This window comes from Hibiscus syriacus, unplaced genomic scaffold, assembly GCF_006381635.1.
Source record: "Hibiscus syriacus cultivar Baekdansim isolate YM2019G1 unplaced genomic scaffold, ASM638163v2 tig00010263_pilon, whole genome shotgun sequence".
Lineage (NCBI taxonomy): Eukaryota > Viridiplantae > Streptophyta > Magnoliopsida > Malvales > Malvaceae > Hibiscus > Hibiscus syriacus.
This window is the reverse complement of record NW_024062210.1, coordinates 399198-426101: the sequence shown is the minus strand read 5'-3', so window position 1 is coordinate 426101 and position 26904 is coordinate 399198. Positions and strand designations below refer to the sequence as shown.

Here is a 26904-nt window from a genome sequence, read left to right as displayed (position 1 = left end):
AGAGACCAAAACCAATCCTGAAACAGCAGCCCTTGCCCTCTTTCCTGGGTTATACCTGTTCTGCAAGCATGAATATAGAATCTAGAAAGTCGTCTAGCTGGAGCATGAACCTTGTTCGTAGAACCCCCATGCTCTGCAATTACAGAATAAAGACTAGCCTCAACAACAGCAGCTTCTCTCAATTCTTCTTCAAGCATTTCAATTTTGGACTCCAATTCAACTTTGCCGAGGGAAAAGCTATTTGCGTTTTCTTCACTTTCATTACATGTGTCATTAGTAGAACCGTTATGAATCTTTTCAGGAATATCAGGTTCCTTTGCCTTCTCCATGAACTGAGTATTTGCTGTTACTTCCCTTTCACTATGCATATCACTTGTGTTGTCATTTTGGAATATCCTCGGGAATACCATTTTCTTTTGCCTTCTCCACTTACTGAATTTTCGTTGTCACTCCATTACGCTTAGCTTTGTCAAAATGCGACTGAAGAGGTGCCGCATGCTTTTGTCTATCATTTGCAATGAAACCACCTTTGACTTCAGTTGTTTCCAAGAAGGATGCAAAAGTATTACTTCTCGAAGTAATTTTCTTTCCGGTAGAATCTTGTGATGGTATAAAACCTAATCTGTTTTGCAGAGAATATTCATCAGCATTCAAAATCTGACTATCCAGCTCGTCTCCCCACAGTGTTTTCTCCTTGTTTCCCTTCCAAGGACCAACATATGACATGCTACTTAAAGATCGGTCTACATGACTTTGATCATGCCTCCATGCTTTTCTATCGCCATCTCTTTTGGTATGGGAGTCTTTAACTTTTACATGGTCTAAGTTCATATCTACTGGAATGGTAAAACTCGCCTCTGAGGATGTGACTTTAGCCATAGGATAAGCTAATGAAGGGTTCAAGGACAAATATTTATCTTTTACATGGTATAAGCTTGTATCAACTGGAATGGAAACACCCGTCTCTGAAGGTGCAAATTCAGCTGGATAAGTTACATGATTCTTGAGGTTGGAGGCCAGATCTGTTTCTTTTACATTGTCTAAGTTCATATCAACTGGAATAGTAACACTTGTCTCTGAAGATGCAACTTTAGCCGGATAAGTTAGAGGATTCTTGGGGTTGGAAGACAAATCTTTATCTTTTACGTGGTCTAAGCTCTTATCTACTGAAATGGTAACACTTGTTTCTAAAGATGCAACTTCAGCAGGATAAGTTACAGGATTCTCGGGGTTGGAGGACAAATCTGTATCTTTTACATGGTCTAAGTTCGTATATATTGGAATGGTAAGACTCGTCTCCAAGGATGCAACTTTAGCCATGGGACTAGTTACAGGATTCTTGGGGTCAGAGGGCAAGTCTATTGAAGATGAAGTATTAGTCTTCCTATTTACATGTTTGAATGCATCAACGGTTGGACTCATCCCTGAGTTTGCGCTTGTTCCACCAAAGGGAAGAATGAACCCAAGGCTTTCAATCCCACCTGTGGCTGATTCTGATCCATTCTGTAATCAATAGTGTCACGCAATTAAACATTTGAAATACTAGCTTTGCTAAGACTGCATTGATAGCAACCAAATTAACTAGAACTACAACAGACCTCCTAGGATAGAATCATGCTGGAAGTGATAGATAAGAAAATGTCATCTGGTGCATGCCCCAAACTAATAGCTATGCTTGTGTAATGGTTAAAGAGGGATCGTATTATTCGTATCTACAAATTAATGACTGTAAATATAAGATTAGCTCAGTTGATTTCGCTCCTAGCAAGTTTCAGGCCAAGGCATGGCATAATCGCCAGCCATGCCTTACCTTAGAAAAGTTCCCAAGTTGAAATCCCATTCCAATTAACAATAGCATTTGCAATGCCTAAAGATCAGAGTCTGCTAAGCCAAATTTTACAAATCTAATCCAATCATAGACCCAAATTCAAAGACAACAACAGTTAAGGGACAATTCAATGAAAATGGAAACAAAGAACAAAAGCAGAATGTTGAACTTAAGTACCACATCATGTTGAATATGTGACTCTCTAGAATGATCAAAAACAGATGAAATAGTCTGGGATGACCGTGAGGAAAGATCATCATCATCTTCATCCGTAAAATAAGCAATCTCGGTTTCCTTGTCATGTCCTTCATTTATGGATTCAGAAACAGATTCACTGCCATCCTTGTCTAGTGACACTTCTTTAGACAAGCCGCATTTGGTCGATGAACTCGGGCTATCTTTATCGAATGGCTGGATGTTAAGATAAAGAACCGGCTGGTCAATGTTCCTAGAACTCCTCTTCAAGTTAAAAGGAATGTTAATGGACGTTGTTTCCTTGATAATACCATAATCAGCAAGGCTTTCGATTGCAGATCCCAAAAGTTGACCTTTCGACACCTTATCTTTCCTAGGCTCGTACAAGTGAAACTCTAAACAGTTCTTAATGAAACTCTCACGATTCGTACTCTTACGGGTTGCTTCTAAAGTTAATGCAAGTTTGAAAGTGTTGAAAAAATAAAAGTCATACTTTGCTGCAAATTTGATTTTCAAATTTGGCAACTCCAATGTGCGTGAATTCGGTGGCAGCACATTTTTGTTGATTGTTTGTATGGTAAAATTGCTAAAATTAGTCATTGTACTTTAGGGTATTTACAAGATTAGTCCTTAAGCTTCAACTATAAATACCCTAGCTCATTTAGTTTCAAAACCATCCCAAAACATTCTAGCTTTCTTCCAATACTAGAGAGAATTTAGAGAGTTTCTTGAGAGTTGTTTTCTCCTTTTTATCAAGAGAGAATTATCATTCTTTTCTCCTTGGTAGATCGAGGGAAATTGTAATTCCTATTTTCTCATAGTAAAATTCTTCTATCGTTGCCCGTGGTTTTTACCCTATATTATTTAGGGGTTTTCCACGTAAATTTTGTGTCTTTTTTATCTTCATTTTTATTTTCTCAAATTATTAGTTGCGATTTTGCTCTATCCGATAGTCGTCTTCCGCAACAATTGGTATCCAAACTAGATTTGAGTGTGTAACATCTGCTTATTGTCTTTGTGGTTGCCACCAAAAGGTGGATCCTCCAACATAAGAAAGTAAGAAGTTATTACCCATTCTTTCAAGGTTCCAGAGAACTATTCACGATAGTGAAATAGTGGGAGCTATCCGTAATATAAGCTATGGCAACGAAATTTGATATTGAAAAATTCAATGGGAGAAATTTTTCATTGTGGAAATTGAAGATAAAGGCCATCCTGAGGAAAGACGGTTGTCTAGCAGCTATCAGTGAAATGCCGGTGGATTTCAAAGATGACAACAAATGGATCGAAATGGACGAGAATGCTATGACAAACTTTCATCTAGCATTAGCAGATGAAGTATTGTCAAGCATCGAGGAGAAGAAGACAACTAAGGAGATATGGGATAATCTCACCAAATTGTACAAGGCCACATCACTGCACAATAAAATTTTCCTTAACAGGAAATTGTATACTCTCCGTATGTCAGAATCTACTTCAGTGACAGAGCACTTAAACACACTGAACACGTTATTTTCTCAGCTTATATCCTTAAGATGTACAATAGAAGAACAAGAACGTGCTTAACTTCTACTTCAAACTCTACCTAATTCGTATGATCAACTCATCATCAACTTGACAAACAGTAATGTCACCAGTCTAGTCTTCGATGACGTTGCAGCTGCTGTTCTCCAAGAAGAAAATCGGTGCAAGAATAAGGAAGACAGACAAGTAAATTTGCAACAAGCAGAAGCATTGACAACGATGAGAATGAGATCAACAGAATGTGGCCAAAGTAGCAGTCACAAACATGGTAGATCGAAGTCGAGAAGCAAGAAGAATTTAAAATGCTACAACTGTGGAAAGAAGGGTCACTTGAAGAAGGATTGTTGGAGTCTAAATAAAAACTCCAATCCAATAGACAATACCGCAAACACTTCAGATGATGGAGATGCTCTATGCTGTGAAGCGTCAACTACCGTGGAAGGCAGAAAGAGATATGCAAATATATGGCTCATTGATTTGGGAGCAACATATCACATGACCTCAAGAAGAGAATGGTTCCATCATTATGAACCTGTCTCAGGAGGACCTGTATATAGTTACAATGATCATGCTTTAGAGATCATTGGCGTGGGAACTATCAAATTGAAGATGTATGATGGAACAATTAAAGTTGTTCGAGATGTGCGGCACGTGAAAGGCCTGAAGAAAAAAATTTTATCCTACGGATTGTTGGATAATAATGCAAGCAAGATTGAAACACATAAAAGAATTATGAAGGTGTTCCGTGGAGCGCTTGTGGTGCTGAAAGGCGAAAAGATAACTGCAAACTTGTACATGCTGAATGGAGAAACTTTGCTAGAAGAAGAAGCCTTTGATGCCTCATGTAGTTCAGATTCTGCAATGCTATGGCATCAGAAACTTGGACACATGTCAGAACAAGGAATGAAAGTCCTTGTGGAGCAAAAGCTACTTCTAGGCTTAACAAATGTATCACTTACTTTGTATGAGCATTGCATAACAAGTAAGCAACACCGGTTGAAATTCAACACGTCAAATTCTAGAGGGAAAAGTGTTCTAGAATTGGTTCATTCTAACGTATGGCAAGCACCAGTTACATCCCTATACTTTGTCTCATTTATTGATGACTACTCCAGGAGATGTTGGGTGTACCCTATTAAGAAGAAGTCAGATGTGTTTTCAACTTTCAAAAACTTCAAAGCACGTGTGGAACTTGATTCTGGAAATAAGATCAAGTGTTTCAGAACAGATAATGGAGGAGAATACACAAACGAAGAATTTGATGACTTTTGTAGGAAAGAATGCATTAAAAGACAGTTCACAGTGGCAAACACTCCTCAACAAAATGTAGTGGCAGAGTGGATGAACAGAACCTTGTTAGAAAGAACAAGAGCAATGTTGAGGGATGCAGGCCTAGAAAATTCATTCTGGGCAGAAGCAGTCAATACCGCCTATTATTTGGTGAATCGAGCTCCATCAACTGCAATAGAGATGAAGACACCAATGGAGATGTAGACTGATAAACCAGCTGATTATTCAAACCTCCATGTATTTGGAAGTATTGTGTACGTGATGTACAACTCCCAAGAAATTTCAAAGCTAGATCCAAAATCCAAGAAATGCAAATTCTTGGGGTATACTGATGGTGTAAAGGGGTATCGCTTGTGGGATCTCATTGCCCGCAAAGTGATCATTAGTAGGGATGTTATCTTTATAGAGGATAAACTACAAAGAAAAGAAGACGATGATAGCGCTGAAAAGTCAGAGACTACACATATACATGTGGAAAAAGAGGTTGAACAAGGAGATTCTTCTGAAGCAGAACCGACACATGATGAACAAGAACCAGAGAGTTCTGAAGCTCCAACAACTTGTCAATCAGATCGTATGAGAAGACGTCCCAATTGGTACTTAGATTATGTTATAGAATGAAATATTGCATACTGCCTTTTAACAGAGGACGGTGAGCCATCAACATACGAGGAGGCAATAAACAGCTCAGATGCTTCACTGTGGAAGATGGCGATGCAAGAAGAAATTGAAGCACTTCATAAAAATAATACATGAGACCTTGTGCCACTACCACAAGGAAGGAAGCCAATTGGTAACAAATGGGTCTTCAAAATCAAGAGAAATGATGACGATCAAGTGGAGAGGTATCGTGCAAGATTGGTGGTCAAAGGATATGCTCAAAAAGAAGGTATTGATTTCAATGAAATATTTTCTCCTGTGGTTCGACTAACAACAGTTCGAGTAGTTTTGGCAATGTGTGCTACATTGAACTTACATCTAGAGCAGCTAGATGTTAAAACAACTTTTCTTCATGGAAATCTTGAAGAAGAGATTTACATGCTCCAGCCTGAAGGTTTTGAAGAAAAAGAAAAGATGAACTTGGTTTGCAGGTTGAACAAATCTTTGTACGGTCTAAAGCAGGCGCCGAGGTGTTGGTATAAGAGATTTGATTCCTTCATTATGTGCCTTGGATACAACAGACTTAATGCAGACCCTTGTGCTTATTTCAAGAGGTCTGGTGATAACGATTTTGTTATATTGCTATTGTATGTGGATGACATGTTGGTTGCAGGACCCAACAAAGATCATATTGAAGAATTGAAGGCACAAATGGCTAGGGAATTTTAAATGAAGGACTTGAGATCATCAAACAAGATTCTAGGGATGCAAATTCACCGAGACATAAGTAATAGGAAGATTTGGCTTTCGCAAAAGAATTACTTGAAGAGGATCTTGTCATGATTCAGCATGCAACATTGTAAGCCAATTTCTACCCCTATTCCTATTAACTTCAAATTATCCTCCAGTATGAGTCCTAGCAGTGAAGAATAGATGATGGAGATGTTTCGAGTATCGTATGCATCAGCAGTGTGTAGTTTAATGTTCGCTATGATATGCACAAGACCAGACATTGTACAAGCAGTGGGAGTGGTTAGTCGGTACATGGCGAATCCATGCAAAGAGAATTGGAATACAGTAAAGAGGATCCTAATATACATCAAAGGGACCTTAAATATTGCATTATGTTATGGAGGATCAAATTTACTAATCAATGGGTATGTAGATTCTGACTATGCAGGGGATTTGGATAAAAGCAAATCTACTACAGGGTATATGTTCAAAGTTGTTGGTGGAGCTGTAAGTTGGGTTTCAAAATTGCAGTTAGTTGTGGCTATATCCACAATAGAGGCAGAATATGTAGTAGCTACACAAGCCAGTAAAGAAGCAATTTGGTTGAAGATGTTATTGGAGGCGCTTGGGCACAATCAAGAGTATGTCTCTCTGTTTTGTGACAGTCAAAGCGTCTTGCATTTAGCAAGGAATCCAACATTTCATTCAAGGAAAAAGCACATACGAGTTCAGTACCATTTAATTCGTGAAAAGGTGGAAGAAGGAACTGTAGATATGCAGAAGATCCATACCAAAGACAACATAGCAGATTTCATGACAAAGGCAATCAATGCTGATAAATTTACCTGGTGTAGATCCTCTTGTGGCTTGTCAGAGACATAAGCAACATGAAGGTACAAGGTAGAAAAAATGGTGTGAATATATGATTGTTCAAATCAAATCTCAATCATATCTTCAAGTGGGAGATTGTTGAAAAAATAAGTCATACTTTGCTGCAAATTTGATTTTCAAATTTGATAGCTCCAATGTGCGTGAATTCGGTGGCAACACATTTTTGTTGTTTTTTTGTATGGTAAAATTGCTAAAATTAGTCATTGTACTTTAGGGTATTTACAATATTAGTCCTTAAGCTTCAACTATAAATACCCTAGCTCATTTAGCTTCAAAACCATCCTAAAGCATTCTAGCTTTCTTCCAATACTAGAGAGAATTTATAGAGTTTCTTGAGAGTTGTTTTCTCCTTTTTATCAAGAGAGAATTATCATTGTTTTCTCCTTGGTAGATCGAGAGAAGTTGTACTTCCTATTTTCTCATAGTAAAATTCTTCTACCGTTGCCCGTGGTTTTTACCCTATATTATTTAGGGGTTTTCCACGTAAATTTTGTGTCTCTTTTATCTTCATTTTTATTTTCTCAAATTATTAGTTGCGATTTTGCTCTATCCGATAGCCGTATTCCGCAACAGAAAGATTCATCAAACTCGATCTTTCCATTATCAATGGTAGAAGATAAGACCCCGGAGCTCTGATCACCATTTTCCCATTGAAGCAAAACATATTGAGCTGATCGCAGTGTAAGCAAGCTGATGAAAGCTACATTTTCTGCTCTTAGTTCTTAGGCCAAGAGCCATTGTTGGAACTTCAAAGAAACACAAATTTCAATCTTGATTGATATGATTTGTAGAAAGAAAAAAATAGATTAACAATGTTTCTTCAGCAAACGAAAACAATTAATGTACATAAAAAATGAAGAGAATCTCCATCTGCAAACAGATAGTGGAAAGAAAATATTTTAAAATCGGAGGAAAAAAAACAAGTTAACGACCGACACTTGATGCTCAAACAAAAGAAATTGTAAGTGAAGTACAACATTGAACCCTTTTATTTTATAAAAATACGTTTAAAATATTATGTCAGTAGCAATCAAACAAAGATAGCAATGAATCTATGAAACAGGGAGAGGAAAGAGAAGCAACCCATTTCATGCAAACATCATTAAACTCAGGACTATAAATAAGATAGATAATAAGACAAGCAATTCATGCAAACATCATTGAACTCTGGGTAAATAAAGTTGTAGACAGAATATTGGATATTCCCAGGGAAAAAATCATATTCTAAATTCGCCCTTTTTTATTATAATAAAATCTGATCTTATAACTGTTTAAGTTATATTTTGTGGATCGGTTCTTGGTTTACATTATGTCGTCGAACTAGTATTTAAAATATTATATTGTCAAGCCAGTGCTTGAAAGTAATAATTTTTTTTGGATAAGTAAAAATTTTATTATCCAAATAAGAGAAAGTACATAACAATTCAATCAAGGATCAGAGACTAGCTAATTACAATAAAATAATGATTATCCTATACCCCAATTGGTACAATGTTGCATATTAACAAAATCAAGCCTATTAAGTTCTATATTCCTAAGTTGAGAACCAACAATCTCTTTAATAGAAATGAGCAGCTCGTCCATAGTTCTAGCTCTACCTTGGAATAGAAGTCTATTTCTTTCTTCCCAAACAAGATAGATGAATGAGCTCCAAGCAATCTTCAAAATAGAGGAAAGAAGAGATTTACCTTTCCAACAAGAAATAGCCCAAGCAAGCTTGATATCCCAAGTCATATGAGGCTTGGTTAAGAGAGAAAGATGCATAATTCTATTCCAAAGAGAATCAACTATAGCACAATCAACAAATAAATGATTTCTTGTTTCAAGTCCCTCATTGTATAAGGTACAAGAACCTTCAGTGGTTATCCCCATTCGAATAAGTCTTTCCCGAGTGGGAAGCCGATCAAGAATTGCCATCCAAGTGATGATACTGAATTTTGGAACATGGAGGGGAAACCAGATAAGTTTATGCGAAGGAACTTTTTCCTTTTTGGTACGAATCTCATCCCAAATATCTTTGCTTTTAGAAGCTCATGCATTGAGAATAGGGATGGCCTCAACTTTCATTTTTAACAGCCTGTTAAAGCAGTTGTTGTGAGAAGCATTGGTAGGCAGCTGAAATAAATCCTTTGATTTAATAACATAACTATAAATCCAAGCAATCCATAAGGATCCTTCACCAGCAAGAAGGTTACGGATAAGTTGAATTATGCAGACTTTATTCCAAGTTTTTAAATCTTTTAGTCCCAGCCCACCTTCAGATTTGGGACAGTAAATATTGCCCCAGCTTACTCTTACACCATTGGCAGCAGAGTCAGTACCTTTCCATAAGAATCTAGAACATAGTTGGTTAATCTTGTTGATAATAGCTTGAGGAAGCAAAAATTGTCTGCACCAGAAATAAGCTATACTTTGGAGGACATTTTTGACAAGTTCAAGTCTTCCTGCATAACTAAGATGTTTTCCAGACCATTGGTGAATTCTTAATATGATTTTATCAATAAGAGGAGTACAATATTTATCAGTGAGTTTCCTTGTGACAAGTGGAACCCCAAGGTATCTCACTGGAAGAAGACCATTTTTGAATCCAGTAGAATTAATAATGATATGAAGGTTCCTTGGGGAAATTCCAGTAGCAAAAAGATCAGATTTGACTGCATTAAGTTAAAGTCCTAACATTTCATAGAATTTGTTAAGGACAGAGGTAACTCCAATGACAGATTCTAATTTTCCTTTACAGAAAATGAGGAGGTCATCCGCAAAAGTTAAATGAGTGAGTCCAAGTTTTTTGCATTTTGGATGGTATCCAAATAAACCTCTGGCAGCATCAGTGTTAAGGATTTTAGAAAGGATGTTCATAGCTAGAACAAAGAGGATAGGTGATAGGGGATCACCTTATCTTAGGCCTCTTTCACCTTTGAAATAACCTATCAAAGAACCATTAAGAGAGATAGAGTATTTAGCTTGAGTGAAGCAGACTTTAATCCAAGCAGAGAATTTAGAAGGCAGATTTATGGCTTCAAGAATAGAAGAGATGAACCCCAATAAATGGAATCAAAAGCTTTTTGGAGATCAATTTTGATGACACATCTTGGAGAAATTTTTTTCTTCCATAACCTTTGACAAGTTCTTGAGCAAGAAGAGTGTTGTCAATGATATTTCTACCTTTGACAAAGGCAGTTTTATTAAGAGTAATGATTCCAGGCAGAATAGTGGTCAATCTTTTAACCAAAATCTTGGTAATTGATTTATAAATCACAGTACAGCAAGAGATTGGTCTATAATCTTTATAAATCATTAAAATATGATTTTATCAAATCTCAATTATCAAGTTAACGTCAAACTCTGACGGTTGCCAACTTTGTAACAGAAAAAAATGAGTTTAGAATATATAAATAGTCAGGGTGGCCATTTTGTAACTTTTAATAGTCGGGGGACTCAACAAAATAACGTCATATAATTGTGAAGATAATTTTATAACTTTTAATAGTCAAATGACTCAACAAAGTAGTGTCTTAAAGTGGGGAGACCATTTGTGTACTTTACTCTTATTTTTTATGAGTTCACATAAGGCATAATATTAAAAATATACCCAAATGTTTATCAAAATAGTCATTTTGAACCATATTTCTTTTTCTTTTTTGAGTATATTGGCATGGTCGTTTCTTTTTGGGGGTAAAAAGACTCCGGGTGAAAATTAATAGTTAACAAACGATTAACACTATAATAATATAGTTTGTAATCCTAAAAAGAAATATTCATGGGCTAAAATGCTCCAAAATAAAATAATAAAGATTAAAGTGACTATTTGGTCAAATGTTAATACTTTCTTACCTTAAAATAAAACATTAGAGCCAAAATACTTTTAAAAAAAAGAAAAGAAAAAAAAAAGAATAAAGGTCAAATAACAATTTTAATACACATTGGAGGATTAATTTTAATATTATGCCTGCACATAAATACTTTCTTATATATTTTTTATATTTAAAGAGTAGTATTTATATTTAGATTTACACATATTAAATACAATAATAAACTTACTTTTAAAATAAAAAAGGATTTGGGTGACATTAGTAATTATTATACTTATGGCATGGGGTATATTACTCCAATTTGGATTGATACAAAAATTTGTGTTAGAAAATTAGGGGTCGTGAAAATAAGCGTGTTTCTCGATACACCACATTAGGAAAAACCTAACAACAACGAGCCATCTCAATAAGCAGCAAATAATTCTCTAAACCTTTTTTTTAATAATAAACAAAACTTTATTTGACGATCCAATTGTATCTATTTTCTCATTTCCATATTTAAGATTTATTCTAAAATTATTAACATTTAATCAGAATACATCATGTGTGCAGTTTTATAATTCTTTTTTTTAGAAATAATTATTACATTTTTATTAAATTTGAGGTAGGAAAGAATATATATAAAGAGTAGAAGAAGTTATTGTATTTTCTAAATTTTTTGATCTAATAGTATTTTAATTATTTATCAATTTAAATTTGTGTAAAATTTGTCTTTTGTTCTCTCTAATTTTTAGATCAAATACATAATAAGCTTTTATTACTTTAAACTTAATTATCATTTCTCTGTCAATGTTGATCCTAATTCTATCAATGATTGAATCGTTTCTTTCCTTAAATATTAACATCTATTTAAATTATTGAAATTTTTTATTATAGATTATAAAATATTTTATTTAAATATCATAATTAAATTAATTAAAAGAAACTATTTTTATAAAAACCATTCAATAAAATTCGGATATACTTTAAAAAAAAATGTGAAGATTGATTATTAGATTATATGGAACAAAAAAAATAAAGAGGACTGCTCCTTTCTGGCTGATAATAAATAAAAATAATTGAATAAGACGACATCTTTTGTTTGATTTATTACTCTCAACATCACACCATTAAACCAATTCACCACCCAATTTTAACCTTCTTTTACATATTTTTGTTAGTTTCATTACATTTTTTTAATTAATAAAAGGAGTTAATTACAACATACATCCTCAAACTATAACTCTTATTCTAAATTAATACCTAAATTTTTTAACATTTCAATTTCATCCTTAAACTACAACTCTTATCCTAAATTTCTGAAAATAAATTTAAAAAAATGAATAGAGATACCATTAACTATGTCCATCAAAAGTAGAGATGTAAATGAGTTGAATTGAGTTCAAGTATTACTAAGCTTAACTTGACTAAAAAACTCGTGAGTTTAATTGTAAAACTTGAACTGAAAATAAAAAAATTAAGCTCGACTTGACTCAAAAGCTTGTGAGTTTAAAATCTTCAAGTTCTATTCAAAATAAAAAAATTGAAGCTCGACTCGATCTTAAACCCGAACCTTAAATACATGAAAGTCTTATATTGTATTTTTTTTAAATAACATATGGATGTTAATATTATTAAAAATTAAATTTAAAATTTTTAATATATTATTTTTTTTAGTTGAGTATCAAATAATTCATTTTGACTCGTAAAGAATTCGAGTCGAATCTATTCGATCCAAGTGTTGACCGTGCTTTAACAGAATTGATCTCGAATAACTCGTGATTTGCCTTGTCTCATTTATAGCCCTAATCAAAAGGGGAAAAAAGTTGTGGATGCTATGAGAAACAAAATAAGATATTAGAGACGTTAATTATTTTCTAATAACGGTGAATTGTTGTTAACACAACAGCTTAGGAGAAAAACAAATAAAACACAACCCGACCACCCTATGCCTGAGCCAGCATTGCTCCACGTTTTGGGTACTTCAATTTTATTCCATAATAGTCACTTGCAACATAGAATTCCCTACATTGCATGAAACTTGTCAAAAAAAACTTGAGATGGTATCTTAACAATTGCAGTGGAACTGATTTATATGCTGTAAGAGTATGCAAAGAACAAGACTACAGTTGATAACTCGTTATATATACTACCCTACTCACATTCACGGCTTTAAAAGTGGGAACCAAATGTTATGCATTTTAGACTGAGAATGCACAGTCTATATGCCATTTTCCAGTAGAAAATGAACTAAACTTGATTTGAAATACAATTAAATGTAATTTGTCTCTCTCCTCTCTTATTAACTTCTCTCTTTTTTTACCATTTCTAACATGACAAATAACAAAGAACATATGTAAGATTATTTTGATCATTTCTAACATGACCAGGCAACTGTTGGTCGGCTTGCCTCTGCTAGATGATATGAAGGGAAAACTAAAATGAACTCCTTGAGAACAGTAAAAGATACAAGCCAATTCTCAACCATTCATGTGTGTAGCAGGATACAGTGTTGTGAAAGCAAGCATAACGTGGATGTTAGACCATGAAGGTGGCCAATGGATTTACATAATTCCATAGAAACCAACATTCACATAACAAAACGGAATTTGATAATTGTAAATGCCAAATCATGCAAGTTAGAGTACATATTTTGGAAGGAAGAAGTGCACCGACAAATTAAAAGTCAAAAAGATGCCAGAAGCAACCTGAGCAGAAACTAAGCAGAAGCCTCCAGCAACTCCCTTTCTGCACGCTCTCTAATCCTTCTCTCGAGCTCAGGCCTAAAGTGACGTATAAGACCCTGCACAGGCCAAGCTGCTGCATCACCCAAAGCACAAATTGTGTGCCCTTCAATCTGCTTAGTCACTTCCTGAAGCATGTCAATCTCTTCCAATTTTGCATTCCCGACTTTCATTCTTTCCATGATCAGCCATAGCCATCCAGTCCCTTCCCTGCAGGGTGTGCATTGTCCACAACTCTCGTGCTTATAGAAGTAAGAAAGCCTTGCGATAGCATCTACAACATCAGTTGATTTATCCATCACAATTACTGCAGCAGTTCCCAGTCCTGACTGGACAGCCTTGAGTGCATCGTAATCCATTAGGACATCATCACATATGTGTTTAGGTAAAAGTGGAACAGACGAACCTCCTGGTATTACTGCAAGTAAATTGTCCCATCCACCTCTGACACCTCCACAGTGCCTCTCTATCAACTCCTTAAGTGGTATACTCATCTCTTCCTCAACTGTGCAAGGCTTGTTGACATGACCTGAGACACAAAACAATTTTGTCCCAGAATTATTCTTCCTCCCAAAACTGGCAAACCACTCAGGACCACGTCTCAATATTGTGGGAGAAACAGCCACCGTCTCCACATTTGTGACAGTGGTTGGACAGCCATATAATCCTGCATTAGCAGGGAAAGGAGGCTTCAATCTTGGTTTCCCTTGTTTTCCTTCAAGGCTCTCCAGAAGTGCTGTTTCTTCACCACAAATATAAGCACCAGCACCATAATGTATATGAACATCAAAATCATAACCAGAACCACATGCATTTTTGCCCAACAGTCCAGCTTGGTAAGCTTCTTTTCTAGCTTTTTCAAGGTTCTTACGTTCATTCACATATTCACCCCTGATGTAGATATAAGCAGCTGAAGCTCTCATCCCAACTCCAGCAATCAGGCAGCCCTCCAATAGCTTGTGTGGATCGTGGCGCATGATTTCCCTGTCTTTACAGGTTCCAGGTTCACTTTCATCAGCATTAACAACAAGATAAGAAGGGCGGCCATCAGATACTTTCGGCATAAAAGACCATTTGAGGCCCGATGGAAATCCAGCACCACCACGTCCTCGGAGTCCAGATTTCTTCATTTCATTGACAATCCAATCAGCACCCTTGAGTACTAAATCCTTGGTTCTATGCCAGTCACCACGTTTCATGGCACCTCTGAGAAATGGGTCATGCAACCCATATAAGTTGGTGAAAATACGGTCTTCGTCTTTTAGACCACCAAAATGGGTTTTCTCAGGTGGTGGAGGAGGAGGGGGTGGCTGTGGAGCACCAGCAGTTGTGGCTCCTTGAGTACTAAATGATCTAGTGCCTAGTTTCCCCCTCTCACTGCCAGCTCTGAACAACGCAGCCCTTTGCAAGGAAAGAATGCCCTTAATGGGTGCCTATGCAAAGAAAGAACAACCATTATTAACCTCTTTATCCTTTTTGGTTAAAAGCTTACTTCTGCCAAAGACTTTGGGACATTACTAATCAAAGTTCTTAGCTTTCCATGAAAAGACGTAAGAAACATGTTACAATGAAGCAACTGACATCATAATAGCCTATCAAACAGTCCTAGGGGAGCACTGAAGAACAGCTGGATGCCAATACTACACTCAGTGCAGCCAGTGGCAACCAAAATAAAGGGAAGAAAATAACAAAGGCCCATCAGCTTCGATAATGCAAATTAATCAATCAATCGAAACTTAAGTCTGATTTCTCTCTGTATTTAAATAAACCATTTTACCGAGAATTAATGTAGAAACTACTTCCTTGACAACAAAATATGAGCCACGTCCAATTTTGAACCAATTAAAAAAATCCTTAATTCCTCGATATTGCCTCAACTTCCTTCTACTGAGATATTCAAATGAAGAATCAGAACTCAAATCTACACCAATTAAAATTAATTTCATAGCCCTAAAGCAACAATCCAGCTTCAGTACCCTCAGTTTCTAGCAAATCAAAACTAGAAGTTCCCCTTCTGCGCGCTCATTTTCCACTAGCTTAACCGCATCCAAACAGAATATAAAGAAGAAACAAAAAAAAAATCAAAAATCAATAGACTGGATCCATATAACTAACGAGAAACAAACAACATTTCACGATCAAACAATTAGATGAATCGTCTAGAAAACCAGCACGAGTGAAAAACGAAAAGATATGGGTTTGGATATTAGGTGTTCCATAGCGTGAAATGTCGCCGATGATCCTTGATGCTTAGCGATTCGCCTCGACTGAAAATGTCAGAAACAATAGCGAAGGTAAATATGATAATTTGAAGATGGGGAATGATTGGCTACGGAGTGTAGGAATAAAGACCGGTGATGGAAGATCAAAATCGTTGATATATTCGGGGTGGTAAGTGATCTGACGGTCGATGTTCCTTGGAGAGTTTGTTATGGTTTTCGGTGATACGTTGCGATGGCGTGGATGTTGTTCGAGCCCCACCGTCCAAGTCTACCGTTAGGATCGGATTTTTATAATTTTTTTGGCTATTTTGTAATATTAAAAGAAATAATTGAAAACATTTAAACATGACATTAATAGCTTCACATACAAATATCTTCTTATTATGATAAAATTTAATATTATAAAAAGAATTATTAAATTTATATGATTTTAATTATTAAAGTTGTAAAATTTGGTTGGCTTGTGATTTTCATTAATAATTCTTTAATAATTAAAATATGAATATATATTTTAATAATCATTAAAGTTATAAAAGCAAACATCAATATGAGTCGGTTCAAGTAGTAAGCAACTTGATATTGTTTAAGCAAGGTCTTGAGTTCGAGTGTAAAATATCTCTATTAGGAGACTCATCAACCAAAATCAAGTATATAATGCAAGTCGGTTCAGATTAATCAAGATGAAATCTCGTATTAAATTCCATTATTTAAATTAATTTATTTGATTTGATATCTTATATAGACCTAAATATGATATTCTAAACTGATCCGAAACTTGAAAGAAAAATAATAAACTGAATCAAAATTGATCTAATTTTAGTTAGAATGATATAAACTCGTACCTAATTTAACTTGAACTAAAAGTACCGAACATGTTAAATTTGCAAGAAGAGGCCTCAAACTCTTTAGCCGATTTTTGGTTGGCGGAAAAAATATTATCAAGTGAAATAATTTTTTTTCGGAATCACATATTTACATTTGGTTCGCGGAAAAGATCATTATCATGTAGTAACTTATTATCAATAGTAACAATTTTTGGTTAAAATGGTGAAAACGTCATTACCTCCAAATTCTTAGATAATGAACAATTCTATTTTTTACAAAAATACATCTAGAATAATAAATTCTTTTCATAGTGATCATTCTCGATTTTTATTCTTCGTACTTTATTCAAAATTATAAACATAATAATAATATACAAAGAGTTTAATTTAGTAAAATATTAATAAATTCAAGTAGCTAAAATTATTCTATAATTTTAATATTTAATATATTAATTGTTTTATAATTTTATGAGGTGACAAATGATATTATTGTAAAAATGATATTATTTAAAATAAATTTTAATTTATTAAAAATGAATTTTATACATTGAAAAATAATATCTTTGTCTACTCGAGATCATCATATTATTTTTTATATTATATTATATTTTATATAAATAAATATGATACTTATGAAAAATTATTTGAAAAATATAAGTTTGATATACTAATTATATTAATTATATATTAAATATATTTTTTTGTTAAAAGTTAAATGTAACAGTTAAAATATTTTTATAAATTTTTATTCATATATTTATAATTTAATATTAAAGTTTAACTCGTTGAAAAATACATATATCACAAAAATAATTTGATAAAATGTACATTCAAGTAATCTTATATTCCCTCAATCAAACATTGTAATCTTACATTCCTACTAAACAGACCAAACAAACAAGATAATACAACATTCTCACGGTAATGTTACATTCCAGTAATCTTATTTCCAAATGTAATCTTATATTCTGTGAACTAAACAACCCTTAAGTTTACTCTTCCATCACAAATTCTCATCGACTTCAAGCCATTGTTTTCAAGATATTACTTCAAGCCATGAAAGAAATGTGCTTTTCAGCACTTTCTGAAATTAATCTTGGCGGTCACTTTCAGAGTATTTGATTGTTTTTGGGTTAGGCAAATGTTATCAAAGAGAAAACAAAGACAAATCCTCAAATCGGGAGTTCCAAGAAGCTGCCAGCAATCAAAATGCTTTAAAGTTGACGCCAAGTAAAACCAAAATTGCTAGAAATACTTCTGTTTTCAAATGATATGTACATTTACAAACTGTACTGGACTGAAATACCTAAGAAACATCATACAGCATGCTATTAACAGCTGCGAGAAAACATAATCACAATCTTCAGAAAGCATTAGAGAAAATCTTAGAATTCCACTTTTGTTGCACGAGCAAGATGTGCCTGTTTTCAGCTCACACCTCGATATATGGCATTAGTTCGAAGGTCATCCATAGTATCAATGTTTCTGTATCCATCAATCTCTCTGAGACCTGTGTAGCCACGACGGGCTAGATATTCACGGTAATCATCTTCTACATAAAAGATCTTGTCTTCTGTGTGGACCGGTATATGATCTGACTCATCATAGTGGCAAACTTTTATAGCCAAACCTGAGCGCAGAAGTTTGAAAATACACAGAATTAATATGTAACCCTTCATCAATTACTTGAGAACTTTCTTTTTGTGTCAGAATAGTTGTATAAGCAGCATGAATGTCCACGTACCTTCATCGAGATGGAGAGTATAATTCCCTAAAGGCATTTCCCTGTCAAGGCTACGAACTATATTGTCTTCATCCTCCAACCAAAATGCACGCTTAGTTCTCAATCTAAAAGCAGATTTAATTGCCTCTCGGATGGCAACAGCAGTACCATCTATACCAATCCTTCTGGTGTAGTCCCCAAACTTGACAGTTATAACTCTTCCTCCATATGCTTGACAGTCCCCACCTTCCAAAACGAGTGTGGAACAGAATAGCAGGTAAAATACAAAGATTTCTACCCGAACTAAAATTTCCATATCAGACGACATTTTGGAGCCAATGGCCATAATCAAAGAGAATTTAACACAAGCACATTCAGTTGAGCAAGTATGAAGAAACTGTGACACACCGACAAAAGACCATGCAAAACTGTCATTTAAAATTAGTTCAGCCAAAATTCTACCAGAATTTACCATTTCCAGGGGTCTCTCTCCAATTCCAAGGAGGAACTCCACTGGCTGCAACTGCATCAGCTGCGGCAATAGCAAGAGGATGCCCATCATGATCTAAACGTCTTTCGAGATTAAGTGTTGGCCTTCCACCAGCTGCACACCAGAAAACATGAACAGAAGGAGACTTTTTAAGGTAATTAGATTGAAAAAAGCAACACGGAAAATAAAGAAAATATGTTACAGTAAACCGACGAAAGACACACTTCGGTAAAAGGATGTTTAGTACATGCACAATCAAAGTTGTTTTCATTGTTTGACTGATGAAATTAATAGAGGGGGCAGAAACTAAATATTGCGAGATTAATATGACAGGTAACAATCTTGGCCTTAGGAAAATATGCAAATAACTAGTTGCTCCCACAATAGGAGTTTCAAGATATACATACTTCTCTAATTATTCCTCTTAAAGCTCCTAAATCCAAGCAAGAAGTGGATAAAATTAATGGCATTGCATCCACTAGATTCTATGAATTAACCAAATTAGCTTTAGAAGAAATATTACCACAAGCATAGAAAGGAGAAAAAGAATCAAGATAAACCAGAAGAAAGCAAACTCAAACTGAAACAACAATATACCTTCTACAGGACCAAATGATATGCCAGCATCCTCAAATCCTACATGAACATCCCCGAGTATTAATGTCAATCCATACTGGTAACGTGTATTAAAGTCATAGTAATAGCAAAAAAGACCTAATATATGTTACAATAAGAACGAAGAAACAAAAGAACAGTCTGGTTACTCTGGTAGCCTACATGAACACTGTTGCTACGAAGAGAGAGAGAGAGAGAGAGAGTAATCACCGAAAGCAGGAAGCTAAATATTATGTACTATTTTCATTAAGTGATATGCAACAGAAAGGCATTATTTTGGCATAAGACAAAACCCCGGAAAACCTTGTAACAGAAGCCTGAAGGTATTGGAAAATGGATCAAACCAGATAAGATAACAGAAAGGAAAACAATAAACCATAAATAGATAAATGAAGAAACAAAAGAACAGTCTGGTTACTCTGGTAGCCTACATGAACACTGTTGCTACGAAGAGAGAGAGAGAGAGAGAGAGAGAGTAATCACCGAAAGCAGGAAGCTAAATATTATGTACTATTTTCATTAAGTGATATGCAACAGAAAGGCATTATTTTGGCATAAGACAAAACCCCGGAAAACCTTGTAACAGAAGCCTGAAGGTATTGGAAAATGGATCAAACCAGATAAGATAACAGAAAGGAAAACAATAAACCATAAATAGATAACTCTGACTAAGTAGCATCCATTGCCTGGCCTATGATATTATGATATATGTATCACCTTTCGAAGTTGACAAAGGTTAGTTCATCACATAAGTACGCTCTCGAATGACCAAGCTCTTTCGTCAGGTGTACCACATCAGCTCTTCCAAAATAAATTTGCAGATATCAACATGATACTACTCAACTCTTATTAAAAAGGTAGTATACTAAATTTAAAGGAGACCATAGAAGCCTAGGGCCTTTATGCAGTATCTGGAAATTTGCTTTGCAAACTACTCATCCATGTTCTGCTCAGCATGACTAGTACTCAAGTAAACTGAATCCCATATGATTTTTCAATTTTCAACACACGACCCTTTGCTTCGCAAGTACGTATAATAAATGTTAAACTTCATAATAGAAACATCATTTAAAAGCTGTAGTTGTGTAAGTTCCAACTTTCATATGGAAACATGAACTCAAAAAGCTTCTTCAAAGCACACATTAAAACCATAAAAAATTAACAGAAGCAGACATTTCCAGTCAAAGAAACTCTTAAGTTAAAGAACCAAATATACTTCTTTCTTCAACCGCGGTTAGTACTACCATCTTATGCTTCTAAGACTCAAGTATATACAGTTGAAACGCATTAAAGCCATACCCTTTAAAAGAGAAATCCAGCAAAAACCACCATCTAATAACAGCACAAAAACACTTCACTATAAATTGCACTTGTTAAATGCAAAATGAATTCATAAATGGAAAAATAGCACATACCCTTGTCAGCAAAATGCATAAAGGAATCAACCTTAGGAGGAGGAGTTGGACTCTTATAAGCATTCTTCGTTCTCTCCCTCAAAATTTCCTCAATTTCCTTATAATAAGACATCTTAGCCGACCCACTCCCTCTATCCTGATGCCTAGCCTTTTTAAACTCCTTCAACAAGTTCCTCCACTTGTCTGTACACATAGTCGGGGATCGATCGAACCCTTTCTCTCTCATCTTAGCCGAAATCTGCTCCCACAAGTGCTTATTGGATTTGGAAGTATTGAAAAGGCCGTCCATTTCTCTACGGAGGGCGATAAGGCATCGGGTTTCATCTTGCACCCAGGTCTCGGCTCGTTTCTTTGGGGCTTTGACTTCTGGGTCATCGCCGCTGCTTTCACCTAACATCATTTGCTGGTGGTGGTGAGGAGGAGGAGGGGCGTGGTGCTGGTGGTGAGGTGGCAAGTCCCCATCGGTGGTGACCTCGAAGATCATGTCACGGTCAGTAGCAGGACCTTCCTCCTTGTACAAATCTATCGAACGGGGTTTCTCCGATAAGTACATGGGGTGGGGGGTTGAATCCGAATGGAAAATGGGTTGCGTTTTGTTTCGTTGATTAAGGGGTTTTAAGGCTTTAAATAGTTGAAAAGGCTAAGGGAATTCATGGGGGGATTTGATTAAAATTTGACGAGTTTTTTATTTTATTTATAGAAGTTTTAGCAGAGGAGGAAGGAGGGAGCGTGGAGTAAAAGGCTAAAAGCTTGGGCAGTGAGTGTATGAAATTTGATTTCGTTGATTGATTGATTAGCGGAGAAACAGGGATATATGCCCTTGTTTTTGCCATTGCACTGCCTTTCTCTCTGTATTTTTTTACTTTATCCAAACCTAACCATTCTAGTAAATTTGTTCATGGGTCGAATCATGACTTAATTTAGATTAATCCGAGTCAATAGTTGATTTATAAATTAAAAAATAGTCTAATTTTTTTTATAAAAAATAGGTATACAATTTTTAAGCTAAGTATGTGGTAGAAGAAAAACATATTAATAATTAAGAGAATTATCACTGTATAATCATTATTTTAAGCTAATGACATTTCTATTTATATAATACTTTGTAAAAAAACAATGAAGACTACCACTTGAGTCAATGGTTAAAGGTGAATATTTTCTTTTTAAAATTTTGATTCAAAATCTTTTAAAATTACTTTTATTTTTCTAATTTTAAACTAATCAAATGGTGTCTCATATCATCATCTGATTAAATTGTAATCAATTTAATAAAATAAATAATGATTATTCTGTTTTTTTAGGGCGAAACCAAATAAATGAGAAAGTGGAAGTTTATTTCATAACATTCAACATATCTTAAATTTATATAGAACAATGCTCTATGCCTTAGGAACCCTAAACATTGATTTTAAAAATTGTTTGTAGGGTTTTGGAGTAAACATTTTCCTCGAAACTTTCGCTCAACAAGGAAGCATACCTCTAAGTAGCCCTCTTTGTACAGCAAAGAGTTGTTCAGCGGATTAATGCTACGGAGCCAGATCTCCAATGGCAACCTGGTGATATTGATGGAATAAACAATGACACAATCGGTGTTGTTGATTTCAACTTACCAAATGTGTACGAGAATTGGACTGTTTTCGATGAACCAAGAAGCCGTAAGAGGTGAAAGCTGGAACATTCTATGATGAATGATTTGATTAGTAACAATGGTAACTTGAATTTTAGTACTACTACTAACTTGACTACGAGCTTTCTGGGACTCCAGTTCCGCAATCATTTATAGGCCTACACGCAGAGATATTTAGCGATTCACGTGATGGAAGATACGATCGGAGGCGAGAAAAATGGAACCAATGAAGGAGGGGAAGGGATGAAACTAGTGCAACAACTCATTGCTTGCGCCGAGGCAGTGGCTTGTCGAGACAAACCTATAATCTATATTAATTAAATACTAACTCATTCTAAACCACTCATTTGCAACATTAAGTTAACATTGTCTGCGGGTGAAGAGAATGACTAGCTAAAGCAATACTCCATTTTTTTTTATCAGAAATCCGACTTCCACCAAAATTATTTAAAAATAATATTAAGTAATAAATAATTAACAAAAAATATACATTTAATAATTGATTTAATCTATTTGATTAAAATTTTCTATATCCAATTGGATCCAATCTTTTAATATTTTTAATCTATGACATTGTATTATAAAATTTAAAATTAAATAAAAAAGGCCACAGAGATTATAATATGATCTTTCAAAACTATAATAAATAAATAAATAACAGTTGTACAGATTATGACAGGTCTTAGAAAAAAAAAGGGAGGGTAAACTACAGTTTAATATTTTAATTATCACTCTTATTTCGTTTTGATTATTTAATTATTTTTTATTTTAAAATCATATATAATATTTAGTTTTGATTTTATTTTGGTCACCTAATTATTTTTTATTTTAAAATCACGGTCAAAAAATTAATAAAATTATTGGCATAGTATTTTTATTATGATGACATGATATTAAATTATGGTGACACGTTAATACTTTTAGCAGTGAGTGACCAAAATGAAATCAAAATTAAAAGTAGATAAGTGACTAAAATAAAATAAAAGTAATAGTTCATATACTAAACATGTAGTTTATCCAAGAAAGAAAGATGGACAGAAAAGCAACGGTTTTAGATAAGAACAAAATAAACAAATGGGTGTTTCCAATTAAATACTGAGAGAAAAATGTTATTTCTTAGACGTATAAACATAATATTCCTTCCTACTTTCTTTATCAAATCATACAACTTTAAACATCTACTTCAGACCCAACCAACTTTCAAAAAGGGTGAACTAATATTTACCCATATTTTACTTATTTTATTTTAAATTTTATTATACAGTTCATTTAAACGTGATGAATTGACTATTATTATTATTATTAGTTTGAAGTGATTATTATAATGTTATATTGTTAATAATTTTTTTAATCATCGATAGCATATGTATATTTTGTAAACACAATTACTTGAATTTAGAACATCAAAAGAAAATAATATTCTCTTTGGCCACTAAAATCATTCGATGAAATATAAAATTATAAAAATTATTTAAAAATATAAGTAATAGAAAATTATGTATATATTCGAATTGCTTTAAATTCATATGTGAAATTGAAATTTTTTATAATTTAATTATTAAATTTATACTTTTAGTATTTTTGATGACATTATACTTTAAAATTATATTATGTTATCATTTAAGAATTTTTAAAATATATATCTTTGAGTGATAGTGTGATAATATAAAATTCTATCACATCATCAAAATAACTGAAGTTTTAAATTTAAAGATTAAATTAAGTTTTAAATTTAATTTTTTATAAAAGAAACAAAAATTAAGTAAAATTATCAAACTTATGTATAAAAAAACTAGAAGCCACTTAGGTGTACGTTTTCAAATTCAAAAAAAAAAGTTTATATTTAAATTTTTGAGAAAAATAAATTTTTATACAATGTAATAAAAATTAATGATGTAATAAAAAGTTTTAAGATAAGTGATTAAAATAATTTAGAGAAATTAAGTTATTAAATTCAAAGAGTGAATGCTATTTTATTTAAATTTAAAATATATTATTAAATTGTTATAAATTTTTAAAAAAATAATATTTAATTTATTGATAATAGATTATTTTATGTACAGTCAATCAATTAAAGGATAAATTAATAAAACTTTAAAATTAACAATTTTTTATTACTTAGTATAAATAAATCTTATTTGTGCATCAATTACTCACGCCTATTTTGTTGTTGAATGAAATATTAGCAGTATCACTTTATTTATAATCAGAAAACTGATGAAAAGAGGTCAAGGCCAGACAGAAGAAAAAATACCCCTTAATTTGCTTCTTAATTTCCTTTTTTCCTTCTGTTGTGCTTTTGGAGATTGGGTTCTTAAAAAGGCGAAACCCAGTTCTTCATCTTTGTAGATTCTCTATCCCGTTAAGTTTCCTTTTTTTTCCCCTCTGCATTTTTTAAAGAGACGGATATGGTGTATTATCAGTTATCAAAGTCTTCTTATGAGGACTCTTTGAGAATACTAAAGGCTGATATACAGCATGCAAATGCTTTGTAAGTTTTTCCTTCTTGGGTGTTCAATTTTCTTGAAAACTTTATATTTTTATTTTTATTTATTTGGTTACCTCACCCTCCTTGAAGTTGATTGTTGACTTCTTCTTCTTCTTGTTCTGCTTATTAATTGCTTGATTGGATTTCTTTTGATCATCTTGCTTTTAAAAAAGCATAATTTTTTAGCTACTCTGCTAGTTGTGTAAAAAAGGAAATTATTAAAAAAAAAGGAAAATTTCCCAGTTTTGATTACTATTTATGATCATCTTTTGTTGTTTTTATGATGGTATTGAATAAGCAATTGCATACTTTTAGCATATGGTTTTAGTATTGTAAATTGTCTCTGCCTATTTGCAGAACTTGTTGGTAGTTGATGCTCCTTTAGCTTACAGGAACTCAAGATGATTTCACTTCAAAAAATGAAGAAAAAAGTTGGGAAGTTTTCCCTTTATGTTTTGGTCCAACTTTATGTCATCATGAATGCTTGATGATTGGCTAGGAATGTAATTTAGATGTCTCCATTTTGATCTTCTCTTGTCTGGACTTGGTAATTTGATGTTTCTTTTGCTAATATTTGCATACATGTGATGTTTGATGACTGTCTTAGAATGTAATTTAGATATCTCCATTTTAGTTGCTATAAGAGTGTTTGTGTCCTCCTGCGGTTTTAGGGCTGCTGCAATTCCAAGGGCCAAGAGCGGTGCTCGTGTTCAAATGAAATTGGCCTACAATCATTTGGCTCCCCTCTTTCTATTTCTGTTGCAATGGATGGACTCTTCTTGCACATGTCTACTTCCTAGATATCTAGACCTCTTTCACGTACTCGTATACAAGGTCCATTTGTCTTATCGATTTATTTTGTTCCCCTCTTTGACATTTATTTTTCGTTCATATTCATATGTGCCCTTTGTTCATTTGCATCTTGTTTGCTACAGGTCTATACAGATGGGAGATCGAAGATCTCTAGACATGGAAGGAAGGCAACAATTAGAGAGTTTTACAGTATGCATCAGTCATGGTTTGAGTGTTATTTTACCATAATATTTCTGCCATAATGATTCATTTACCTTACCATTGACTTGCTCTGCTAATTTAACGAAATTGTAGGCGTTATATTACCATATCTTCAAAGGCTCCATGGTAGCTTAGGGGAGTTTGATGATGATACGGAAACCCTTATTATGATGGGGAGTTCTGCCAAGAAAAGAGTAGAATTAGATAATAGACTTGGTAATATTGATTACGAGAGGGAAGATGAATGCGGAATTTGCTTGGAGCCTTGCACGAAAATGGTCTTGCCTAATTGTTGTCATGCAATGTGCATCAATTGCTACCGCAATTGGTATGGTAACTCGGAATCTCTTGTCATTTTCTTGCATTTACGTGCTTTTCAGTTTCGCTCTCAATGTTTTCGTTTCCTAATTACAGGAACACGAAATCAGAGTCCTGTCCTTTCTGCCGTGGTAGTTTGAAAAGAGTCAACTCTGAAGATTTATGGGTGCTTACTTGCAACGATGATGTGGTTGACAATAAAACTGTTACACAGGAGGACTTGTTGCGTTTTTACCTCTACATCAACAACCTACCAAAAGATTGCCCAGATGCACTTTTCTTGGTATACTACGAGTATTTAATTTGAAGTCGATGAAAAAATGGTGTACAGATAGAAAAAAAAACCGCGGACCATCAAATGTAAAAGGAGTCTGCTAAGTACAATTCTCTGTGCTGCTTACGTAAAAGACAGTCCCGTTTTCTATGCTTTTCGGAAATTAATGAACAACAGTGTAAGAAACCCTCATTTAATTATGAATGGAAGTTGTAATTTATGAAACTCGAGTCTGTGGTTCCCTTGTCCGTCTAGTTGAAAGTGATAGACGAAGCGCATGAAACGGACTAGTTAATTAG

At 34.0% G+C, this 26904-nt stretch overlaps 4 protein-coding genes across 10 annotated transcripts; 1 reads left to right on the top strand and 3 right to left on the bottom strand.

Annotated features, from left to right (window-relative positions):
- Positions 1 to 429: 429 nt before the first annotated feature.
- On the bottom strand, positions 430 to 8977 carry LOC120203812. The gene is made up of 4 exons (XM_039203985.1): positions 8749 to 8977; positions 7637 to 7781; positions 2006 to 2492; positions 430 to 1503 (listed from the first exon to the last, which is right to left on the bottom strand). Exons 1-4 carry the CDS (start codon positions 8975 to 8977, stop codon positions 430 to 432), a joined length of 1935 nt encoding a protein of 644 aa, XP_039059916.1.
- LOC120203708 (E3 ubiquitin-protein ligase AIRP2-like) lies at positions 7025 to 26904 on the top strand. 3 transcript variants are annotated; one of them, XM_039203898.1, is made up of 7 exons: positions 7025 to 7034; positions 10205 to 10213; positions 24883 to 25002; positions 25671 to 25833; positions 25935 to 26001; positions 26107 to 26341; positions 26428 to 26904. In XM_039203898.1, exons 3-7 carry the CDS (start codon positions 24920 to 24922, stop codon positions 26636 to 26638), a joined length of 759 nt encoding a protein of 252 aa, XP_039059829.1. In that variant the 5' UTR covers positions 7025 to 7034; positions 10205 to 10213; positions 24883 to 24919; the 3' UTR covers positions 26639 to 26904. The 3 variants fall into 3 exon arrangements, with proteins under 3 accessions (XP_039059829.1, XP_039059830.1, XP_039059828.1); XM_039203899.1 differs by lacking the exons at positions 7025 to 7034; positions 10205 to 10213 and having other exon boundaries at positions 24768 to 25002; positions 25935 to 26004; positions 26110 to 26341; XM_039203897.1 differs by lacking the exons at positions 7025 to 7034; positions 10205 to 10213 and having other exon boundaries at positions 24769 to 25002.
- Positions 12732 to 15913, bottom strand: LOC120203706 (NADH dehydrogenase [ubiquinone] flavoprotein 1, mitochondrial). The gene is made up of 3 exons (XM_039203891.1): positions 15812 to 15913; positions 13560 to 15028; positions 12732 to 12876 (listed from the first exon to the last, which is right to left on the bottom strand). Exons 1-2 carry the CDS (start codon positions 15812 to 15814, stop codon positions 13571 to 13573), a joined length of 1461 nt encoding a protein of 486 aa, XP_039059822.1. The 5' UTR covers positions 15815 to 15913; the 3' UTR covers positions 12732 to 12876; positions 13560 to 13570.
- Positions 17875 to 21623, bottom strand: LOC120203707 (trihelix transcription factor GT-1-like). 5 transcript variants are annotated; one of them, XM_039203896.1, is made up of 7 exons: positions 21416 to 21623; positions 21321 to 21379; positions 20885 to 21290; positions 19452 to 19490; positions 18837 to 18968; positions 18386 to 18658; positions 17875 to 18271 (listed from the first exon to the last, which is right to left on the bottom strand). In XM_039203896.1, exons 1-7 carry the CDS (start codon positions 21435 to 21437, stop codon positions 18069 to 18071), a joined length of 1134 nt encoding a protein of 377 aa, XP_039059827.1. In that variant the 5' UTR covers positions 21438 to 21623; the 3' UTR covers positions 17875 to 18068. The 5 variants fall into 5 exon arrangements, with proteins under 5 accessions (XP_039059827.1, XP_039059824.1, XP_039059825.1 ...); XM_039203893.1 differs by having other exon boundaries at positions 21321 to 21623; XM_039203894.1 differs by having other exon boundaries at positions 20885 to 21379.